Below are 25,963 nucleotides of genomic sequence, written 5' to 3'. Positions count from 1 at the left end.
GCAAGAGGGTTTGACGCTCAAGAGTCCCAGATACGTTACATAGGTACTTTTTCCTCAAGGGAATCATATAACGTTGTGTGACGTAGGTAAGCCCTAAGTTACGTACCGCATTTTAAAAATAGGCACATATTTTAGATTATGAACTGCCAAGTTACGTAGGTACCTGTAGGAAACCTGGTTCTATTTACATATTCAAGCCTTACAAATACATCGCACGGTGTAAAGGTAGGAAAAGTTTCAGACTTTCCACTCTTTACGTAAGTTTCTGACTATTTCAACTTTTCTAAATAAAAAGTATTTCAATTTCTAAATTAAAATTACAAGTATTTCAGTAACATCGGTTTACCTAATAAAACGTAACTTTAAGAATTATTTCGTTTTATTATGTAAATAAGTCGCTATGGAACAAATAAGAAAAAATATAATTGAATTATTGAAATGAAAGAGGTAGGTACAGGTGAGTAGGTTATTATGTGCACATTTTGGCATCTACATTGCATTGCCAAACGTAAATGAATGGCTGAAATCTTTCCTTATCGGTGAAGAGCGGCGGACGGTTAGATAGAGAGAGACAACTAGCTAGTCGTCGGTGCGGCTGCCGACCGCATGGCGTATGCTCGCGTACTACGCAAGTTGACGGTGTGTCGACATTGGACGTTGGTTCGGTTGCCGGCGCCGAAATCCGAACGGGCCGAGCGCCGCGTCAAACTCGCCTCCGCCGTCAGTCTCGCAATGGCGTTAGTGAGCGTCGGTCGTGTGTTCGTTTGATTTCACAACAACCCGAGCGGACACCGGCCCAAAATATTGGCCTGTCTATTTGTGCTCGAATTACACGGAAACGCTTCCCGTAATTCCGGTCAAAACAAAGCGAACTAACCGCCGCCACGGACAGTCAAATTTTGGTACGATATCCACTCCGGGCAAATCATTTCAAGGTTCGTACCTTTATTTTAGCGTAATCTTGCCAAATAAGTTACTAAACCGCCGATTGTCTCGTTTCGTTTAAAATTGCATAACTTTTTGCAACTCGCGTATTTATTGTAGTTTGTTTTGTTGCAGATCATGTCCATATCATCGTAGTTCCTCATCGTTAAGTGTTTGTGTTTTGTGGATATAAGTGTATAAGTGACAGTGTGAGTGTAGTGATGGAACCGGGATCGCCGTCGCTGCTGTGGCCGCTGCGCGCGAGCAAGCCGGGCCCTGAGGCGAGCAAGGAGGAGCGAGCGGCGTCGCCGACGCTGTCGGAGCGCCTGGCCGCCTCGCCCGCCTCGCCCGCCGCCAGCCCGCAGCCGCCGAGCCCGCAGCCGCCGCAGCACCACTTCCAGGCCGCCTTGGTGGCCGAGAAGTACCTCCTGTTGGAACAGGTCGAGGGATCCTCTCTTTGTCGGTGTGTGGACGTGCGCACTCAAGAGGAATATGTATGCAAGGTGAGCTTTATCGGCTTGTCATAGTTGTCATACTCTACGCTATTAGCTATTACCTACCACGGCAACGTAAAAAGTAGGTAAACAATCCTTTGAATAAGCGTAGGCATTACGAGATCCTTTTGTCGATATCGCAGTCGATGTAGGTAAATAATGTCGTCAACAGGATGTTACATATAAATTATACCTACATACCTTTTAGGTATGTATCAGACATTGGTAAACAATCATAATTACAATTAAATAGGAACGTAAACACTTCTACTCAAACACGTGAATGTGACATTTGTGACATCTGTCATCTTACTTTTTAATTTCTCTGATAACGAAGACAAAAGTTTCCGCCATGAACTTAATGAGGTAACTTTTTTAAACAAATGGCGCGTTCCGAAATAGCATTCAGAGCTAGGATATGAGAACGTAACGTGTTTCGTTTCGAAACTGGCTGGTTTCAACAGAACACTTGCGTAGCTTTGTTTGATTGATATTAGTGCGTAATCTGGCTTCGATCGACCTCTGGTCCATTTAATGGCACAAGCTTTGTTCTAGACGGCATAATAAAGATGTCCTACCTCTATTATTTTGTTGAATTATTTAGGTATTTAAGTAAGAGACCAAAGGTTGACGAAATCACTTAAAAATAAATCAAAATCCTATAATAATCCAATTGTTCATAGTCCAATGTAATTTAAAGCCATATTTGATAGAAAATATTCCAAAACAAAGTCCAGTTTTACAAATCCATTAAAAACATATGTTTTGATAACAGTCCACGTGAGATTTTCACTTTGTAATTACATGTTTTATAAATGTAAATTAGCTGACCACAACAGTCCAAAGTCCAAAGTATGTGTACTTAATACCAACCCACGAATTCGTAAGTTTGCCCCTCCGATGACAAATGGTATAAAAGGGTAAAGGGACTGGATCCCACGGGATAGACCCCATGGAGAGATAAGCCCAGATCCCAATAATATACCCTCATGCCGAGCCCTTTCTATGCAATTACTCAATTGTACTACTTGCAAATATATTAGTTTGTCTATGATTTCTCACGCTAGTAAAATTAAAAAGTCACTGGCTGCAAATAAAATTAAAAAATAACGCGCGGCTTGAAAAAAAAAATAAATTGCATCGTCCTCTTGATTACACCCTTGTATAAAAACTCCGTTAATTAAAAACAAATGATTAATCGTTAAAATGCATTGTTAATGGGTAAGCGATGTGGCTTTATATGTCACGGCCTCGCTGCTCGGTCGGTCTTGTAGGCCGCTGTACCAAACAATGTCATGTGTCTTTTTCGCAATCGATCGTGTTAACAATAACCTCCTTTAACACTTAAAATGCATCTTAAGGCAATTAAACATTAGTAGTGATTATCCTACACTTATTACCAATCTTATCTTTTACAATGAAATACAAAACAACATTAAAAAGACAATAAGCCTTTGTTTTATTAGCGTTTAATTATCATTAGCTGACGTTATGTCGCCTCTCCACCCAAAAAGCCTCAATGATTCATCACCGTTGATAACATCGCGACTAACGTCATCACGAATGATAGCCTTCTACAGTAATTTTAGGCAATGCAGGATAACATGAATCTAGACAAAGGCCCATACGGTATTGTCAAGGCGCAGAATAGCCACTTCCTTCGTGAGAACCCGGCAAGGTTGCGTGAGGCAACGACGTTGCTAAACGTATTTACAACACAGTCTTACCAACACGACTGACACATTTGTATACATGCCTCATATGACGCGGCTACTCGAACTCGGCAGTCTGCATTCTAATTCAAAACTGCGAAATTGTCTATGCTCTTAACTTTTTATCGGCTATCAATCGGACACGTGGTACGCCGCGCCTAAAATAAACGAGACCTTCTCATTGACATTGTGAAATAGTCTGTTGATAACGCGTCGAATGTCACAGCGAGGCTAGCGGGCCCCTCCTATCCCCTCCCACTAAACAACAGCGGCCGTGCCGTGATAGCACGCAGACATAACGGAGCCCAAACTTCGAAAAAATTATGTACTTAGTAGGCCATTGCAGCGTACCGTAAGCTAAGAGACAATCGATGCCAGTATCGATGCGATCGCAATTCCAAGAACAATAGTACCGTTTAAAAACGGATACTGCAATGGGTTCAATAGCTGTTGCTAAGGCCAAATGCATATTTTGCAAGCGACTATCAAATAAAGATAGCGGCAAGTAACTAGGTTAGCTCCCGTAAAGCGCATTCGATGCCAAATATTATCAAGTGCTCTGTCAACATTGCGAATTTTATCAATATCTCTATTCTGAAAATACCTTGGAAATAAGGTCGTGTATATTTTCGTAACGCCCAGTTTTTTTATCTAGAACGAAGCGTCGGCGCGTCTAGCGATATGACTCAAAATATAATTTACTAAAACTGTGAGCCCTATAAATAAATGTTTGCGTCGGAAAAAGAAATTGTTGGACGCACGCGACAAACGTGATTCATCATTCGTGAGTCGGGAAATCAGATTTGGAATTCGCGTCCACAATGTCGTTGACATTTTCGTGCTCGTTCGGAAATAAATTGTGACTGCAGTCGTTAGCCGGGAATAACTGTTCGATGTCATGCCATCCTGGTACAAGCCATGAGCGAACTCTCGATCGTTTTAAATCAAGACCAAAAGTTTCCTACACAGTAAAAACTAATAAATTATCCGTTGTAATTAGTATCTCAAGAATTACCAAGCTCGCATATAGTTTCAACTAAATTTATTTTCAAACTAGGTATTATTATGCTGACATAGTGATGAGAGCCCGTATAATAATACATTCCCAAGGAATCCTCTCTAGACATACATAATCTGTATTATAAACAAGAATTACCGTTTACTTTGATTTCTAAACTAGATACTAGTCACCAGGAATTCCGTTTGAAGCCAACGGGGTCCGATATTTGCAAAGGGTCAGCTCTATTCAAATGTTTCAACCTCGTTATTCACGTTAGACTTAGCCCTTTTAAATCCCAGTCTCTTTGAAACGGGCCCTTTTGAATCTAATAAATGGTTATTACCTAGTCAAAGATCCGTACGCATCCTTACTTTGTAACAGTTAGTTCCTTTACAAAATTCCGAGATTTACTCGTTGAAAGTTTAAATTGAATCGATCGGTACGGACCCATCACGCAACCAAACAAATGTGGGTCAAAGAAAATTGCCATGGCCTCATTAATACTTTTGAGCAACATTTACAAAGGCGTTTCTGAACCCTTGCAGAAGTTTTGTTTGTCTCGTGTGTTTGATCAGGAGTATAGGGAAAACGCTTACGCTCATGAGATGTTTGGGCCTAGGATGTAGACTGATGATTGTTTTCTCCGCAGGTGGTGTCCCGAGACTGCAGCAGTTTGTTACAAGCGCACTACCGCCTCGATGGGCACCCGCACGTCAACCCCATCCACGAAGTTCTAGTCGGCGACAAGAGAGTTTACCTAATATTCCCTCGGTCGCACTCTGATCTCCATTCTTACGTGAGGGCGCGGAAACGGCTGCGCGAGCACGAGGCTCGGCGGCTCTTCCGACAAATGGCCGAGACGGTGGCCGCGTGCCACGAACAGGGAATAGTGCTCCGAGACCTCAAACTCAGGAAATTCGTCTTTGCGGATCCCCAAAGGTGAGTGTCTTACTACAATGCAATTTATGTAGTGTAAGATGTGTGCAAACTGACCGAGTCATGACGTTTTCGCAAGTTTAAGTAATCTCAAGTTAGCAATAGTTTGTAATACGACATTAGTATCCCTCGAAACAGCGCAACAGAAACAAAGTCGGCCGGCCGCGGTTCCGATTGCCGATGTGCTCAATTCGATGAAACACTGACGCAAGTATTTAATATCTCGGCTGCAATAGAGATCGATCGATTACATCCTTATTTTTTTAGTCAAGATCGATCGTGAGAATATTGGGCGTATAAAAAACGAAGGGAAACGGAAATGCTGTTGTATTTTAAGTAGCGCGTCATTTCCTTTCTTCGCCGATAGCGCCTCACGACAGCGATAAATGGTTTATCAAGTCATTCATTACCGACAATGAACATGCGGCGCATGTCGCCTTAATTATGATAGCGGCGTTCTCGATACCTAACTACAGTACCTACTGTCGCCACCGACTCGGCCGCGGCCCGACCGGTCCCTGCACCGACCGCCAACTTCACCCATTATCTGTCATGACACAGAATACGTGATCAATCTTATCGACAATCTAACGACATATTGCCCAAACGGTTCACCTTTCCAACAAAAAACGTACGTTACAATAAGACAATCACACATAGGGGATTACTCAACTATTTTAATTACGACGTCGAACGGTAGCCCGCGGATTTTCGAACTTTTGAAATGTTATCTGGCCTCCATTGTTGCGAATATCTCCGGCAATGCTAGCGGCTCAAGGCGAGCGGTGTCATTGCTGCGTACAATACCGCGCCGCAATCGGGTCAAGGGTGAGCCGCGGTGCGCGCGCGCAGCTCCCGCGCTACCTGCCGCGCCGCGCTCGTCAGGTGATCCACGACCCCTCGACAATACTCCCAGATTATTATGCACCCCTTAACACCAAATTAACAAACGCATTCCTCAACCTTCAAATAAAAATCCACCATTCACCTGCCCGCATCTTTACCATTGTTGATTTAATGAGATAAAGCTGCCTTATTGTATAGTAAAAAAGGTAGATTTTTTCCGCAGCTACTGTTTCAAGCATTTGTCTGATCCTCGTTAAATGCGGTTGACGCAAATAAATCTGAAACCGCCCGCCCCCGGCCACCCTCCCACGTTCGGGGCAACAACCAGCCTTTTTGTGTACGCATTAAGTTATCCCGCCGTCCCCGCTGAGACAATTTTCGTTACGCCTCCGCAGTCGGGAGCTGACCGTAATGGTTCCTTTGACCTTTGTGTCTCCGCGTCCCTGCTGACATTCGCCGAGCACGCCTTTGACGCGACCGCCGAGCCGCAGACTGCTCGAGTTGGAAAATAGGCTTAGCTCCCGCCAGACACCGCTCCCGCCAAAATGCCAGATAAAACGAATCCCATCTACATATTTACGCAACAGTAATAATTCAGTCCGCTTTGAGTGGACAGACAGAGAGAAAAGGTAAAATTTAATACGCTTTTGAGCGGCGCGTCATCAAAGCCGGCGTTGTCAAAAGCGGTCCGCGATGCGGAACGGGAAGCACCGCGACCGTGCCTCAAATGTAAAAACTTTTGCTTTACCCTTTATGTAATGGCAGAGCGAGTGTGCCTTGAGAAGCCTTTGCCAAAGTTGCCGCTCAAAGCAGGAATGCTTTACATACATTAGGTTATTAGACCCGAGCTCAAAGTCAAAGATAAAAGTTAGATTGAAGGAGCTCGCGGCTCACACGGCGCGCATACTTGCAAGACGAGATGAAACTGTGTGCGTGCACAAACACAACAGTTATTAGGCAAACGGGACGCAACCTCGCCGGCCGAAGTCTGCTCGTCTGGCTATTAAAGTATTTAGACAGGATATTGCACATGCGCTTCCAGTTTTGGCATGTGTGATTTCGGAACGGAAACGTTTTTGTTTCTAACGGACCTTCGCCTCTAGGTCAGGAGGTAACTTGGCGTATATACTGACCCGGGTATTCCATCATCCCGACAGATGCCTAATCGCTCCCAAAGGAGTCGTTTTTGTGTGATTATTCAGATGGGCAGCGTGACCGCGCGTTATTATCATAAAGAGCAGCTGCCCTTGTTTAGCCCTAAAAAATCTAATGATTATGCACATGTGGCGGTGACCACTTCAACTATACAGCTGGTGTTTGCAGTCGTGAGAATTGTCTTGACGTGAAGGTGCGACCGGAGCAAGTGGCCGCCCCGCGACCCGCGACCTCCGTTCTCACGTGTTGCGATATAAAGGCACCCCTGATTATAAATTCGAGCCGTCCGGAACGCGGCCGGGTCTCGCGATCAACATCCCGTCCCGTCTCAAAGGTAAACAAGAACATTAATATTGATTTCCAACTCTCTTTGACGCTTTGAAGTGGATTTTCTTAACACTCGCCCGTAGTTTTTCATGTCCTTTGAGATTAAAACGGACTTTTTTCACCGAGCACCCGAGAGTGCTTCGCGAAGACGGTTCTTTGACATGAAAATGAAGAAGTATTGAACCTCCTCCTTTTGAATTACTCCTACAATGTATACCTACTGAAACTTTTCAGTGATCGTCCCGATCTTCGACTAAATAGAATTTGCATCGAAATCGAGTTCTGAGGCGGCAAAAGGACCGAAATGGCATCACTTTGCTAAACTGTCTAAGAGGATTCCGACTAGTGTTCGGCCGAGGCGGTTGGCCTTTGCCAGAATCTGGGTTAAGTTTCCGTTAGCGCCGTGTCAAAGAAAGCTGTCGGTGTAAACTTAATCGCTGTCGCAAATCGGAACTTGCTTCTTGCTTTCACTGAACGCCGCATGTTGCTTTTGTGTCTGTATGGAATGGGAACTTCATATGAAACTAGAAACTATCAAGAGAAATCTCGAGCGTATCCGGACGCAGGCCTTGGGGAGGAAATCGAGGTCGCAGGGCCGATAACGCAGGTAGCGAGGCCTCGGATTATCTCGTGCGATCCCGCTTGAACATGAAACATTTGACTAATCTTACACAGGAAGGCTCCTTTGTTAAACCAAACAAGCAATTACCTCGGCTATTCTCGGCGGTGACGTTGCTGCGGATTTGACGTAGGAAAGCCGGATGTTTGGCCGTAAACTACATTTGCCGATACGGAATAATGCATCCATAATTTCGGCATGACGGACAGGAAACGCTGGAGCGGAAATACATTCATGCAACGCGAGATGGTCTTTGTCCACGTGATCTGTAGAAACAAGACATTTTCTACGCTATTTTTTTCTATTTTACTATGGAATTAGGCGAATCTACACCAGACACGCTGGAGCCCACGTTTCGCCGTAGATACATAAGCCTTTGTAAACACGGCCAGGTAAAATTGTCCCGGCGCATTGTCGATCCCATCCCGCCTACTCCACGCCAAAATAATAATAGTTTGATGCATCCAGGTAACAAAACAAAACCCTCGTTTTTTGCGTAACGCGTTCAGAAGCCGGATCGAGTGATCGAATGCACTGCAAACAATGATGGTGAGCGTCGTTTGATTACGCAACGCGATACGCCGCACAAACTGCTTCAACTCGGCCGATGATCCTGCTACCTGGCTTGAAAGATGTTTACACCCAATAACCGGTCGCACGCGGAAACTCGAGTCGGGATCGAGAGAAATGTGTCTGTGTATTCGCACTGTTTTAACGGGACGGTATATTTACGGGCCTGGCACTCGCCGGCGGATGTGCCAAATCGGTTCGCGATAGAAATGCGGCGCGCCAGACGCATGCCAGCCCGGCCACCGGCTGACACCGCATTTCCTTCTAATTTAGAAACAGTCTATATTCAGTCTACGCACAGTTTTGTAAACACGCATCGTATCGCGCGGCCATCGCGGCCCGCGGCAGCGGCGCCTACATCTTTTGAAAACGTTTTGAAACCCAGTTGCCAAAGTCGTGGTGCAAGCAACATTACAACGACGTATTTGCATAATACTGGGCGCTCGGTAATCCTGTACGTCTTAGTTTCTCGACAATTGTATAACATCGGCCATCATGAGAGTTATTGCTCTTGCATAATGAACCCTTGGTTACAAATTTGCGATTTGCTGCGTAGTTTTCTCAATCGGTATTTTGGCACAGACACATGCAGGCGTGTCTCTATAAAAGATAGGGGAATGATTCAGACGGGCGGTTTCGGGGCGTTTTCGCGACCTCGTTCGCGCGTGGTGAGGCCGCCCGAACTGTGCCAATGTCGTCGCCGGCCGCTGCGCCCGCGCCTCCTCGATCGAGCGGAACCGATGCCCGAGCCCACAAAAGCACGTTAATCGATAATCGACCAAGTCTAGACTCGTCATTCACCTTGAATCCGGGAAGGTTAATGACTACAATTTTAGATTCCGACGCTACAATCACACCTACGCCTCTCCCTCAACCTGAAAATAAATGGTACGTCCGACACTATTCGTCACTGCTATAAATAACGCGTGTTCGCACCTTTTTTGGTGGTTCGAAAACACCGGACGCGGCTACCGGCCGCCGAGAGAGTCGGGCGAATGTCACCCGTACAGCAGGAAGCGCAAAACGGGCTGCGAGACATTCGATGAAATAAATTGCCGGACATCGGTGTCACCCATACAAAAGCAGATCCGATTGTGAACGGAATCCGAAGCGATAATGGGCTCATGTTTACCTACACCTTGCATCGAACAACACATTTATTGTCATTTAGGAAGGGCGTTCCGGTTTCCTGACTGTTACAATAAAGTATTATAATTTTTTTTCTAACATCCTGCTCTCATAGAATTTCATTGTCGCATTACGTTGTGTCAGCAGTTAGCACAGCTGAGAAAACGCACGACTCGCTATTAAATCGATCTGGTTGCGTAAAACAAAGGTCTGCAGAACCTTGCACAAGCGACGCGGGCGCGGGCGCGCCGACATATCTGCGGATTTGCGTAACGCGCACTTATCCGCCGATATGCCACCCGTGTGCGCTAAACCTACTACAAACACACTGTCGAAACAGGGGGCCATTTATCAGATAAACCAATAAATATGCAACTGCATCAACGTAATGAAAAAGACACGGTGGCCATGATGATATGCTGCCGCAATTCCATCTTTGTCAAGTCGCTGGCGCGTTCTGGCTCGCATTGGCTTAACCAAATAAGGCCGATTACCTTGCCCTATGCAGTTATTGTGCTAAATCTACATTCGAACGCGACGCTCTCGCCTACCGCACGATCTCGGGACCGGTGTCATGTCATGATATCATTCTGTGAGTCATCGCTCGGAGCCGAGGTACGAGTACGGTGCTCGGTTAGGGCAAGCATAAGGCACGTCGCAAAAATGGTTTTACGGCCCGTCGCACGCGACCCTTCGGTGCATTCACTTCGCCCCGCGGGCAAAAAGCTTGCACGTGCCAACAATTAACCCGGGACAAGTCTTGGAGATGCCATAATTGCGCCCTCTTCGTTTCACATGGCCGCTCAACAAGAACCGACTAAGGAATCACTGACCGCCGACACACGCCACCCATTTTAACACCGTTCCATACCGTTCCATCTCGCCAGCTATCTCGCCTAGCAACAGAGAAACTTAAGTATGCCCGGGGAGATACTTTTTATTTCGTTTTGCACTTCTTGAAACCTGCCGTCGCTTGCGCCGTTTCGGAGCGGGCGGGCGCGAGCGAAGGTCGCTGACCGCCGAAAACCACCCAGCGTAAACAATCCTAACATGAGAACAAAATAAACAACTGTGATGTAACCAAATAAGAGAAGGAAACAGTAGCCGAATACCAATAATCACTGTCCATGACGTTTATAAATAGAATGTTCATGTTCGAGTGTTGAAAGAATAAAGACTACAGACACAGTATAAGGATATATCAGTAGTTAATCTCCGGCAGCGGCGGCGCGGTCGTTACTACTGCGCAAGGTCACGCAGGGTTGTACATGTACAACGTTACTATAATCGACTTCGTACAATGTAAGTTGTTGTAAATCTAATAGGTACTATTAACTGTAAGTAGGTTTTAGTATAACAATACCACGTCATGACACCACATTAGTCAGTATTGAAGACACAAAAAATCATTATAAATATATTACTCTCATACGCGCAATAGTAGATTGTGTAACAATAATTGCAAAAGCGTTAATTTAAGTGTTCATTTTATATGTTTTCTCTAGAATACACCCAATCCATCACAATAAAAAAAAGATTCGTTTGAACTAGAAACGTAGGTACCTACTGTCCTACTCGTATTAGTAACTGTGTATGGCGCTATGCTAGTACCAACGCTCTTTCTACCTTTTTATCTAATAAAGATTCAAGTACGTATTTGTTTCTTAAATACTGACGAAATCATATTTACATAAAATGTTTGAATAGATGTTTGCACAATATTTAAGTAGGTACCAAACTTTCGAGCTAGATAGATCGCAGCATCTACCTAAATGTCGTTACAGATAAATCCTTATTGATTTTAATGTGTCATTCTAGCTTTAAATCTCACTTTTACGCCATTTACGTAAGCAATAATGTACCTAACACTGCAAATATATAACAACCACTTACTTTTCTGGGTGTCTAGGAATTCTAAAGAATGACATTTCCGCATTTTGAGAACTTTCCATACACCCATAAACACTACAGTAACGAAAATATGTCTTCGGTGCTGACGTCATTTTCTCCCGAACTCAACACGTCAACACAGCGCGCAAACGCGGCCCCGACTGTCCAGCCCAATAATCACCAGTTTCGCATGTTTTCGCCGCATGCGAGGGGAGGGAGGGGGACACACCGCGCGGCGTGAAGTTTGTAAGAAGAGTTATTACTGGTTTTATACTGTGCTACAGACATCGATAAGAACGCTCTCTTTGAAGCTTGCGTAGGGTTTTTATTATTTCCAGGCACTTACATTTATTTGTTCTTGGTATTTTGAGCTCACCTAATTCATCACAGTTCACTAGGTGACTAGTTACATTCAACTTAAAGTGACTCAAGGAGGACAGTACTCCATACTCGGACATGTGATTCAGCTGAATTTCTAAACGCTTCATATCATACCCAGGTGACTTATGATGAGTCAATACTTTGAATACTTACACAAGTTAATCGTAGTCTGAATAAGTCATTGTGAACTATTTGCAGACTAAACCATTAAATTGGAATAGGTACGTGTCTGGTTTCGCGTAAAGGTTCCAAATTAATTTTAAACTTCGCAGACTTGACAAAGGTTAATTACTGTTGTTTTATACAAGCGTTATCAAGTCACCTTAACGGGCGTCCATTCACCTGTCTGGTTCTGAGTAAAGAAACCTCAGACAAAAAGAATTTTCAAGCACAGCAGCTTAGCCACATAACAAGCTACAAAATAACAAAGTAGAAATGAATCAGTGCGACAGGCTGTGATGAATTCCACGGGATGCGTCAGTCCATCGTGACGTCATCGCCGGGGAAGCGAAGGGCAATGTCGGAGGGTGCAGGGTGAATCATAGGAAGCGAGGTCACTACCCCCGCACAACCCTCGATACCTATTTACGACCGTCTAAATTTATACGGGATAAACTTAAATGTTACCTCCTACACAAAGACCTCGATCTCCATGTCACGTATCCAATTCCGATATTAAACTGTGCTGATAACCTATTAACAAAAAGGGGCGATAGTAATTTATTCCCAAGCCATCTTTTTTTGCATAAAAGCTCGGTGACTAGATTGCAAGAGTACGAAATAAAAGCAAAACTTGGAATTATACCACAAAATGAATAAGGCGAGTACTAAAGCACAAACAAACAACGTAGAAATTATGCAGGCAACGAAGTTGGGGTTTCATTGGTTATATAAATAACAGTTTTAAAGTCTCGTGCTGAAGTTTTATGAGAGGACGCCGAGCGCTCCCGTAAATTGGAGACGTGTTTTTTTTCCTGTTCTGACGCACGCATTTAATTCTTGTACTTGAAATTCTACATCCGAAGATCTACCTATATTTAAGTGGTGCCGTGGGCGATTTGCGTACTACATTCCCGATGTATGATCCATATCGCAAATATAACCGTTCGGCGGGCAAACGGGGGCGGCGAGTAAATATGTGTTTGTTCCAGTAAACGTTCTTCATTCTCGCCCACGTCGCAAAAATCGGACAAGGAATAACGTATAAAAAGGCCCACGCCGAGCTAACAAAGATATTTATCTCAGAAGGAAAATATAAAAGCAATATCGTCAGGATGGCAACGACGCTTTACGACAAATAAATTTGTTCCGCTGAACTTTTATTGTGAAGAAGATCTAGTGCTCCATTTCGACTATGAATAGGGCGACCCTATGATTTACATCTGCAGGATTTACCTGTGCGAAACGGCTTATAGGACATGTGTTTCAAAAACGGATACGTTATTTTGAGGCGATGGCGATGCATCGAGCGTTTACCTCGCGCGACTGCAAAATAAAATGGAACCGGTTGGACTTGTCCAGAATTACAATTAATCCTAAATCACAATCTCACACATCCAAGGCCTGCGTTGTTGCGCTGACCTGTATTGCAATTCTGATGTGTGTGTAATTCAATAGACAATGGTGATTATGCTTATTAGTGAGTGGACAGCGGTTTCCTGTCTGTCATCGCCTTTTGCCACTTCACCTTTGCTTTGCTTCTACATGTCACATGACTATAAACATAACTCGTTTGTGACATGATCCATGCCTTTGTTATCAATGATTAATGCACAAAAACTCTGCATATCTTTTCCTGTTGAAAAACACATTTTGTTATCCTTGTGCGGTACAGTCCTAGTATTAAGTTTCTTGGTAACGCTCGGATAAATAGACTAATGTTATATATAATTAAGCAACGTGATGTCACTATTTTCTCGCTGCATAAACAAACGCTTTGTCACTGGAAATGAACATGATGACATAGGACAAGTCGACCGCTAAACATGAAAGATAAAGTAGACTAGTGTTTAAATGACAAACGACTTAATTTGACCAATAATAAAGTGCTTGCGAAATGCAAGTGGCACAGATCCAAATATTCGAGCGCCGCTAATTTTAACGCTTTGTTATGGCAAGATGCCTTAAGAGGACTCTGTAATATGACAGTGACGGATGTTATCCCTGCCGGGGCTACTGACCGTGCACTCCTATATCAAGTCATAGCCAGAGAACCAGTCTTACTGCAACCTCGATATTAGTAAGAACGTCAAAGCGAGCTAATACTGGTTGGCTAGGTCGGGTGCGATCGGAACAGCCGTGTCCGCGTAGGCGCATCCTAATCTCGCCGAAACGCCGGTGACGTAAGCCAGTTCACGGTCGCCGAGAGGAAATGACGCAAGCGCTGCACACCGCGTTACAACACTAGTCGCCAAAACAATTCACGTGACCGCCAAACCAAACATTCGGCCGTTCTGTAAAAAAGTATGCCTTCGGGCCTCGTTTTCCGATAGCATTAGCGACGTCAGCTTGCGTTGCCATGGTTACCGGCGGATTCGCGATCGTGCGCGCACCAAGGTTCGTCATCGACATTGACGCGTATTTTAAACACAATTTAAGACCGCGAGCGATCGGGAGCGTTAAAGCGACATTGAAATCAGCGTTGCGAAACGGTACTCTTTTCGTGGTTCTGGCCTCGCGTACGAGATTGAAGAATACGTATAATAAATATGAGAACGTATCCGACCTCCGTTCGCGGTCGCGTTGCGTAAGCGAGCGACAAACAATACCATGCATTGACGTAACGTCAAGTTTGTGCTTGATTGACATTTGACAAATGGTTCTTAATTATGATGAAATTGTTTCTCAGTTTGAACGAAATCGATCGGAAAAACCTTTTTTTTTTAAATAATATGATAAATAAAAGTTGAATGTGGTGTTTGAACGGGGGTCGATACGGCTGGTTGATGATCCCTCGCATGAAGTCATCGATATAATCGCGACAATACACTGGCGTCATTAGTAAACTTGTACATTCCACTCTTGTTTTTCCACGGCACAATCGATGTGTTTGTACAGATTCGAAGTAATTTGCGCAGTTGTCGCCGGGAGGATTCGCGATGGTGATGTAATCGTAACATGTTATTAACTAGTACATACTCGGTACCCGCGCACTCGGTCATTATAAATACGTAATCAACGCCAACCAAAGTTCAGCAAGCTCCTTTATTACGATGGGGCCCCAGTCACGTGTATAATAAAGTTTGAATTGAACGCGCTTGACGGTTTTCCTTAACGTTCTTTTGTTTTAATTTAAAAGAACAAAACGTTCGAATTTGTCAACGGCCTGTTACATGGGTTTATGCCCACTCGACTTAGCTTTTGACGCAGGTTTTCATTACAGGCACCCACGCAACACGTGACCCGTAGCGGTTGCTACGGCGTAGCGCGTAGCTCTGACGTCACGCCTCGTGACGTGCGTAGGCACGGGGGTTGATATAGATTGTCAAAAAGTGGACTTATGTTGACGTAGGCACAGGGAAATGTCGATAGAATTGATTGCGTACCGATTCTGTAACGTTTAACTCAACAAATTGAGAAGGACACGGCAATCGTTACTTGTCTTACGAGCGCACGTAAGCAACATAAAATGCGGAGTCTGACGCAAACGCAAAGAATATTGTGTTATCGCCATTCGCTAAACTGTCAGCCGGTTTTCCATATTGATTAGATTGAATATATTTCGCTATACTACTTATCTACATATTTATAAAGGTTTAAAAGGCTATCTAAGCGGATGCACACAAACCGACGTGTCCCCTTCAAGCGTACTATGTACGAGAGCATTGCCTTCATCACCTTCACACCACGGGGTGACATTGCTCTGATGAAACAGACAGACTTGCGTATGACGTAAGCCATCCTAGACTCGGACTCGATTATTTTCCATAAGTTAATTGATGTGAAATGACGTGTGTGATCTGGATAATCACGGATAATGCGTCATATTAGGAATGCGTAGCTTCCGCGATTGCTCGATACAAGGAAATGCATCATTTCTCATCACTAGTCCTGTGATATAGGTATGCTGTTTGATACTTAACTAAAATAAATAAAGGGCTGTTAACCAGTATTTGGAATTGCAGTCGTCCATTGGCAAAGGTAACAGGTATAAATACGCTTGTTTGCAACCGATATAGTGATATATTTTAAATATTTAAATCACTAGGATATCAGTTATCGATAAACTTTATCTCCAGCTATTCTCGATAACATATCGCCAAATCGTACGCGGAAAACCCAACCGGTATTTATTTCGGTGATATTGTTGTATTCGAATTAACATGAGCAAGAATCCGGCACGGCCTCCGCGCGGCCGCGGTTCAATGTCAGTTGCGCAACGCTTCCGCCTTGCGGTGCGTCCGCGCCGCCCCGCGCCGGCGCAGAGGCAGGCAGAACCAGCGGCCAACGTTATGCGAACCAGAACACATAACATTTGTGCTCGCGTCGCATACCACTCGTATTCGGTCCGATTGAACATTCGACTCACAAGCGCATGGTGCGACATTCAACAACAACAAAATTGTTATTCCCTATCGATTGCTGACAAACCAGCACTAAATGAACTTGAAATTCTTAAGAACACCGCGTAATTAAAGATCATTCAGAAACTACGAGGCCTTGCGAGATTCCAGGAACAAAACGAGCATTCCAAATTCGAATTTAATAAACGTTTTTATTGGTCGGCGGGTGATAAACACTAAAAAAACAAAAGACATTCGACGGTTATTTTGAATTTTTGCAAAAATAAAAGACTACTTTAATTGGTAGAGTATCTTATTTCTTTTACGCAACAAGACAGACAAGACAAAAAAATCTTGTTACGTAGACTGACAATTATTTGCGATGAAATTATGATTATTTCACCTACGATAAAATTCGAAATAATACATGCAGTCACAGGTGTGCATTTTTATGAAATTTCATCATCCTGACGTCAGCGAATACGTGACAACATACACGCCTATGCTCATGAATCTCATCATGCCTCCCTATTCAGACTTTAGACTATTCTTGTGACGGATGACGAATGATGACTGATGATGATGTGAGGATTCTTAACTCGATCCGCGTGAAAATCACGTTCTGATGTAAGAAATACTTAGGTATTATAATGCTTTAAATCGCATCATCGTTACATAATCACGTGGTTCATTAACATTGATAAAAAGAGCTTAACTACACTAGCGTGATCGATCTTGAGGATATCTACAAATTTTAATTTTTAAAATTGGCTGCGTGTAGACCTTTAGAGCACGATCTTTATACATATCCCTCTTAAGTAATTATAGACCATCAATTCTGACACGGACATTTAATAGCCAAGACTGCAAAAACATGCATGCGCTCGCATTCGCCGTTTTATTTTTAATTCTTTTGTCTGTATGTTCGGCCATCTGCTACATTTCTCTAGGTCCGTTTCCGGCCGCTATATCCGGTCTTCAAGAACACTTCAACTCCCCTATAAAAAACCCTGGGAACATTCGCGTCGTGATAGACTCAATTTGTTTATTACCGCTCTAGGATGTAAACCCGGTCATTGGACTTATCTTTATATGGTACGAGACTCAGTCAACACTTTAAAGGTCACATTTATCTCTTATCTCGCCAGATAACGCTAAGGTCGTATGCCGCAACGTGCTGTGTTACAATTAACTTCATAATAAGAACGATCTTTAGAGTTTCAATGGTTTTACAGAAAAAAGTTCAAGGTGTTCTGCGCATTGTAAAGTTGAGTCGGGTTAATCTTCCAACAATCGGGCGAATCTTTTATACATTGCCAATTCTAAGCGACCCTCTTCACTGGCAGCTTGCACAGATGTTCCAGTAAACAAATACAGCGGCTTTTGTGAGTCTCCTACGCATGATTTATCGCTCTGCGCCAAAACGATGATGCCTCATAGAAATCCAGCCATTGTGCAAATTCCTATTCAAAGACTAAGAAAAACACCTTTCTGGAGACACAATGAATTGCACATGCAACGTCTTGTCTACCTGCACGCACGTGTTCGGCATTCGCATACCATGCGAGCATTAAATCACTATTCGGCCCGATCACTAAAACTGAATCAAACTCAACATTTATGAGAAAAAGGTCGACATTCCCTCGTCTACAAATAGACGCAACGTCTGCTAATCTAACATCTCGTAAAAGAACTTTACGGCCGGCAATTTCTCTGGTTTATAGCGATGAGTCTATTTTGGGTTCAATATGTTATTTTATATAAAAGCCTCCAGTGTCTCATTGGAGTGGTCGTTACTTGCATACATAATTTACGGGCCGCTTTATTTATAGTCCCATTTGGTTTTGCGGACACATTGTTGCATCCAAGTGCAGCTATATTTTAAGTCGGGACAGTGTCAATTTGGGTCTGGATATTTCCTTTGTTTATAGCAAATGCTTGGGGGATGGGTTCACGTAACCGAAGCCTTGAAGTATTTAAACATTACCAGTAATCTTATCGTGCACTTAAACAATAGGGAAAAGGTCCCTGAAAACAATGGCCGAAGGTCTGTGTTTAGACACCTGAGAAGTGTATTGGGACTCGGGAGCACACATCCCGGCATTCGGCTGTAAGGTCAACATAGCTTCGATACTATCAGTTGTCCGTGTTTATTCAAATGCTCCTATAACCAGTCTCTAAGTTTGACTTTCGACATCTGCTGCTCGCATACGAGGTCAATATTTGCTGTTTTTTTAAGTTCCTTTACGTCCCTTACTTTTGTTTCGAGTTAATGCTCTCCTGCGTGTACATAACGAAGCAATTTGAATCATATGAAAGGCTTTACTGAACAAATAAGTTATATTGATGGCATATAAATCCGCGTACTAATTGAAATGTTACGTCTATACATATATTCACTCTGAAAACCAATGGAAAATTCTTGTGTATTCGAATAAATGCAGGATATTACGCGATCCGGAGTAAATTGGTTTGGCCGTTATTAATTTTGATAACTGGGATTCGATTCGTTTCGCTTTTGTAACAAAGGGAAACCATTGTAATTAATTTACTGTAGTTTCAATACGTAAACAAATGTTTTATTGGACAGAATCACATTTTCACTGCGCATATTGCTTATGTAATTTACTTTAGGTAATTTAAAATGGAATACAATAGTAGTATTATTTGAACAAGAGACTGTCTGAAAAACAAAATTGATGCGACATTTTTTTTAGTGGAGCTTGCGCTCGACCAGCTGTCGTTTCATTGAGATTAGAAACCTTTTTTGGATTTTTACGTAAAACATGTGATATAAAAAGTGACACGTTGCACATGGCGCTGGCTCTACCTGCCTTTGTTCGGGGCACAATGCGTGCGCGCATCTGCTGCACCCGACCGGCTCCACCTACCACGCTATCCATCATGCTCATTCAAACCGCCTGACTTTGCAATTTTTGCAGCGTTTACTCAACCATTAGTACTGTAATCAAATGTACAGACTTAGGTCTATTAAACGCGAGGTCGCTGATTACATAACGAGGCCGAAGGTTGCCGCTCGACATTGCCAAAACATAGCCAATGCTCATGTTGGCCGTCGACTTCACTCGGGGCTTTCGCTCGGTTCCATTCATTCCTTAATTGCGCCTCCCCACAATGCACGATGACGTATTTATAAAACAAAGCGTCGAATACTCGATAGAAACAATCGAGTGGTCCGGACGCTGCGTTGTGAAACAAATCGGCCGCACATTACCAAACAGTGCTGCCGCTTTTGTAATTTTGTAATACATCTGGATCGTTTTGAAACTCATTAACCTGTTTATATTGCGCGCACTCTAGTTTCAAAAGCCTCTTGAGGACATTTTCATTCCCGGACAGAGTCGTGACAAAGGGGCGCCTCTAACGATCGAGTTACTTTTGTTTGTCCGACGCCAATTAAACAAAAGATGTCCCGGCGCTCTTTGTTATACATAACTGTTGTAAATCGTCCCGGGGACGAATACTCTAGAATGAATTTTTAATTGTTTCACACGGACAATGCTTTTTCATTCGGACGTTGACAGACTGGACGTCGTCAGTGATGGAGATCGCTACTCGTTCGTGAAAAGGTTGCGGAGCGTTACAAATGCATCGGAACTGTAGTTAGCTCATAGTAACCGATCGGCGTTTTGGAGCGGAGGCTTGCCGCAATAAATCCTTGATGGAACCTTAACCCACTTGGATGATTACGAGCGCACTCGCCTGCGGCGGACGCGGCGCGCGCCCGCGGCCCGCGCGCCGCTGCGCCGACGCCTTCGTTATATACGAACATCTCTAAAACTCAAAGGGTAGCTAAAGGTCTAGCAGGTGCGACGAATTCCTAAGCTACCCCTCGAAGTTAATGAATAATTTATGGGCACTCGTGGGAGCTGCAACGGTCGCTGCAGGGCGGAGGCGCGCGCGCACCTGCGCGGCGACCTTGCGCAATGGCACATATATGTACTCGTTTACCCACCGACATATATCGGAAACCGCTTGCGAGATACTTTGTTTGCCTTTCGACATTTATTTTGTTTCACGAAACCTTAGCAAAATGCATTTAATATTCTTCCAACTCGAGAGGATGGTTTATTAATAAAGCGTTATCACATGACATCAGATTTAAAACTGATCGACGGCTGGCCAACTGGGTCAACGTGCCAATGTTATGACGACCATAAACCGTTGTTGGCGCGATCTGGCGTTTAATGAGGGAGTTTATAAGACGAAGTCAGGTGCCGGTGGCTGCGAGGCGTGACGGCGAAGTGGGTCAAGTACAGTGCTGTGTCATTCATTGTCGCCCCGCTTGCACCTACTGAACTTGACATATCGCAATTTTTCTGCCAATTTATTGAGGTCACTGCCGACTCGGCATTTATCTATCAGTTGCACTAGTTCCTCGTTGCATCGCGGGTTACATCAACTGTAATTGCAGGCAGTAGTGTGACAACACTATCTAGTTACTTAACTACAGCTGCAAGCTTGATGTAAAGTATCGTGCCCACGACGTAATTTTCCATCCCGAGAGTACCGGGCTCTCGAGGCGCATTCGCGAAATCCATGGGCCTCTGACATCACCGGGGTCGTCGGCCGGCTCGGCAGCCTCTATGATACGACGCTAATGGCCGGAGTACATTCACCGCATTACAAAAACTACTTCAGTTCCGCACTTTCTTTATTGCATCACGCCGTTTCGCCGCACTCTCCTCCTTCCGCCGGTTGTGCAAGCGGAATAAATTAAGCGGCTAGTTCCAATTTCAAAATCAAATTCTTTGTCTCATCGTTGCGTATAGCGGTCTAATTGGGAGCTCACTTGTTTCAGTGCTTTCTTCGTTGCGTCACCCTTTGTGCGCTCCCCTCTACGACAGGTGATTTCGCGAGTTCACCGACCCCACGATCACAATGGCACTTTTATGAAACTGCGAGAAATGTTTCCGCACTTTCCAAGTTACATCATTGCGTCTAGAAAAAATGGCCAGTTCAACGACCGGGTCGGGCTTGTTGTTCATTGCTTCGGTATTTCGAGTCGTTGATCCTTTATGATCTCATCGTACGGTGGTCAATAAAAAGTGGAACGTTTAACAAGTCGCTCTTTTCCCATGACATCATGAGACATTCGTCGGTGAAAGGTCTGAGAGAAACGGTACTGAATGAGGAAGTGCGTAGTACCGCTGCTCAGCTGTGCTGCTTGCGCAGACTTGTAATCTTATCATTCCTATCTAAATGGTAAAGTTCTACGAGTCTATAAACGTCTGATGGGGGTTTTAATAGAGTTGTCAGGCTGTAGCTCCCGGTCGGCTGGTGCGCGGCGGGGCATTGTCCGACTTTATTTATCCGACACGATCCTCGGAATCATTCGATGCACGTCCACGATTCACACAATAGTGATCGGGATTCCTGCCGTGAACTTTCGTTGAACTACGGATTACGGAAAGGAACTAATCATATCAAAGACTACTGACTAAACAGTAGTAAAAACAACCAATACTTAAGCTTAATTGTCTTATCCTTAACTCCTTGTAGCGTGTTAAGAGTAAACACACAAAAAACTGCACCGCGTCTTCGCAGTATTAGTTGCCTTACCAAAAGTCGTAAGTGTTTGTAAACCTCGATAATTATATGATGTTTAATCGCGGTGTAAATCCGTGGGTTCGGTTCGGTGAGTAGGTATTTTCGCGAGTGGTCCGACTGGTTCAGTGAGCCTCTTCAGGGAACGTAACGGCATGCACAAACCCGTTCCTCCGAGCGGATTCGCCTTTTATTTGCGCCGATAAACTTATTTACAAACTTTGCTACATAAACAACTCGACTAAAATTTCTCTGGACAGCGATATTTTTGTCAAAAACTGAAAATGTAAATAAATGATTCATAGTAGAATTTCCGTAGCATTGTTTACGTCGGGCACACGTTTTGCCGCTTTTGTTGTAGTAAAACCATTATGTACTCCGCATACGATGGTCTATAACAGGATCAAATATGACTACTATAGATCTATATTATTGTATAATAGTGTTAGGAATCACTGCTATGCAATCAATTTGCGCTATTAAGGTTCCCGACAAGCTGCTATAGTTGTTGCGTTATACTGCTAAAAGGTGTTATTAGGAAGTGATGTAAACGTTTATATCACCATTTTATAGAGCCGCTATAGGCCTGGTCTATAACAGGATCAAATATGACTACTATAGAACAATATTATTATATAATGGTGTTAGAAATCACTGTTATGCAATCAATTTGCGCTATTAAGGTTCCCGACAAGCCGCTATAGTTGTTGCGTTATACAGCTAAAAGGTGTTATTAGGAAGTGATGTAAACGTTTATATCACCATTTTATAGAGCCGCTATAGGCCTGGTCTATAACAGGATCAAATATGACTACTATATAACAATATTATTATATAATGGTGTTAGAAATCACTGTTATGCAATCAATTTGCACTATTAAGGTGCCCGAGAAGCCGCTATAGTTGTTGCGTTATACAGCTAAAAGGTGTTATTAGGAAGTGATGTAAACGTTTATATCACCATTTTATAGAGCCGCTATAGGCCTGATGTATAACAGGATCAAATATGACTACTATAGAACAATATTATTATATAATGGTGTTAGAAATGACTGTTATGCAATCAATTTACGCTATTAAGGTTCCCGACAAGCCGCTATAGTTGTTGTGTTATACAGCTAAAAGGTGTTATTAGGAAGTGATGTAAACTTTTATATCACCTTTTTATACAGCCGCTATAGGCCTGGTCTATAACAGGATCAAATAACCTACTAAAGAACAATATTATTGTATAATAGTGTTAGGAATCACTGTTATGCTGTCAATTTGCGCTATTAAGGTTCCCAACAAGCCGCTTATAGTATTTTTAGTAGTCGTATTTTAACAGAAATTAAAACCTAACTATACCACTATTTTGGGATATAGTGGCTTTGGAAAACACTGCTACAGTATTTAACACTGTAGTAGTGATATGAATACCATTATAGAGCTATTTTGCTGTATAATGAAGTTTTCAGGATACGTTTATATAGCTTTGAAAAGCGTTAATAGTCGTTTTCTAATGCCTTTTATATCTCATCGCCGTATACGTCACAATTACTCTTTTATATCACAGAACTGTGGAATAATGGTTTCGGTATCTCTTTTAAAACACAATAGCGTTATAGCTGAGTTTACTATATGTTTTATAAAAAAAAAAGTTGTTTAGAAGATCTTTCTATAGTAAAACATTGAAAACAAGTATTGTTTTCTATATAAAGAACTTATAAGTTAAACTGGATCATAGTTAAAGTCTCATGCAATCCTAATTGAATCCACAATGGCGGGCTTATGGCAGTGAATGCGTATGATAAGTGACACAGTCGAACTATAAAAGCGTATGTTTTACTTCTTGGATCCATAGTAGAAACTATGGTGCCAATAATTTTATTGTATTAAATTAAATTTAACCACTATAGTAGTAAAGCAGCATTAATATAAATACGCGTGACCGAGCTGTACACGTCATCCATCGCTGGCCCGCCACCTGACCGATAAGGCGTGCAGGAATTTAGCCGGCAATGCATATCGCACGGTGGGTGTAGTCGCTAGGCGGAGCTCGCCGTGCGAGCATTTGCGTGTCTTATCGCAGCAACTCGATCGCTCTATCTGCCTCGTACTACAGGACCCAGCTCGTACCATTATAAAACTATTGTTCCTGATTCGATGGAGTTCTCGATAATGTCCCATGTATTGTGATGTACTCCACTCGAGCACTTTAGCGGTACTCGGTTTACAAAACAATGCTTTTTTGCTTACAATTATTTATAAACAACAAAGCTTCGCGGAGCTTGATTGTTATTCCGTAAGAACACTCTTATTAACATTTTACGACCGCGATTGTGTTGTTGTAGTAGCTATTTACACTGGGAATATATTATTTACTACTGAAATTGGTAGCGAGTTGACGATAAATAATGAATGCGGGCACGGCGAATGTCGGCCCGATTTACATCTGAATGTCATCTCCACAATGTGTAACACGTTTTCGCAACTGCGAACCTTTAATACACACTTAGTATGAGGCGCAGTATGGAGTTGTGTAACCTGTACAAACATCACCTTACCCACACTGCATCATTACAAAATACATATTTGCTTATCATATCGCACCGGCTAAACAAATAAACAACTGCAGGCCTAGCACATGATGGCCGCGAGAGTATGTCGCCGCGAGATAGACTACCTGTCCTTATGTCATTAATACAATTAGACAAAGACGTGTCATCTATCTCGCGGCGACATACTCCCGCGCCCATCATGTGCTAGGTCTGCTGGTGAAAATATTATAAGATTTTTTTAATACCGATAAGATAATAGTGAAATGACGATAAAAATTGCGATAAGTATCGATAACGCTTTAACGCCATCTTACACCTACATCGTGTGCTTTCTTTTAGTACAAGTACATAATTCCCGTAATACTCAGGAACCTTTGCTAAAGATCAAGGCTTACATAAAGGACAAGGTCTCGATGACGTAGGCCGGCTATGAATAGAACTCTCATAATTTTATTTCACTGAAACATTAAGGAAAATACTCGGCATTTACTTTAGAGCACGAGATAAACGGCTCATCTCCCGTTAAAACTTAGTGTTTCGGTAGATTGAACTAATTTAATCACATGATAGAGAGCTAGTATTGCGAATCGGACAAGATTAATCCTACTTGGAGTCCCACGCGTTTCTGCAACCACGAGTACTGCGTGTTTCGTAAGGCGAAATCGCAACATCGCTTATTTCTCGTTTTCGAAATCATCCTTCGTCAGTCATTCCTTACCTTTAGTACTTGGCACATTGCGGTTATTGTCTTACGAGTTCGATTTGGTAACTAATGAGTTATGAAACGACACCGACCGATTGGCGACTGGTTCGGTGATGATACATTACTTGTCTGGATTCTGGTATATTGTGGATTCGTTTAGTAATTGTAGTTAGCGTCAACGTGTTTTGTTTCACAAGCACACCCATGTCAGCCGCGGTGCAATTACGCGGGGTATTGGTTACGTAGGCCCGTTACGCCACGAATGCTACGCTAGTCCACACCACACCTACTGGTGCCAGAGACAAACGCTCGCTTATTCTGCTCTTGTGCAAACTACATTATGAAATGGAGCGTAAGGACCCGACGATTTAATACGCGATACGCGGTAGGTACGTTTTGCAAATCCGCCGAACGAAACTATTACAAAACGCACAAGGATTTCTTAAGGTTTACGTTCCGTTGTTCTCGTCTCGAGGACCTCGTCGCGCTTCACCGTAAATTTGAATAGGCTGTGAAAATCCAAGACCGAAGCTAGTTTTCCAAACCTTTGCGTCACCCGTGATCCAACGCTGTTAACTAACTGTTAGCAATGTGCCACACCGGCTCGAGGCGAGTTCGCAATATTTCTGACTCGGCTCCCTACATATCGCAAGCTCTTGCGTCGCGCG

General features: G+C 43.3%; 1 protein-coding gene across 1 annotated transcript in view; it reads left to right on the top strand.

The window, feature by feature from the left end:
• Positions 1-641: 641 nt before the first annotated feature.
• Positions 642-25,963, top strand: part of LOC125227090 (tribbles homolog 2-like) — a 35,430-nt gene continuing 10,108 nt past the window's right edge. The window contains exons 1-3 of the mRNA XM_048131283.1: positions 642-935; positions 1,060-1,427; positions 4,780-5,069. Of these exons, the coding sequence (XP_047987240.1) occupies positions 1,146-1,427; positions 4,780-5,069 (572 nt within the window). The 5' untranslated portion in view covers positions 642-935; positions 1,060-1,145. The remainder of the gene's footprint in view (positions 936-1,059; positions 1,428-4,779; positions 5,070-25,963) is intronic.

Source organism: Leguminivora glycinivorella, chromosome 6 (assembly GCF_023078275.1).
Source record: "Leguminivora glycinivorella isolate SPB_JAAS2020 chromosome 6, LegGlyc_1.1, whole genome shotgun sequence".
NCBI classification, from domain to species: Eukaryota; Metazoa; Arthropoda; class Insecta; order Lepidoptera; family Tortricidae; genus Leguminivora; species Leguminivora glycinivorella.
Note: the sequence above shows the minus strand (reverse complement) of the source record. Positions and strands in the feature narration are given on the sequence as shown.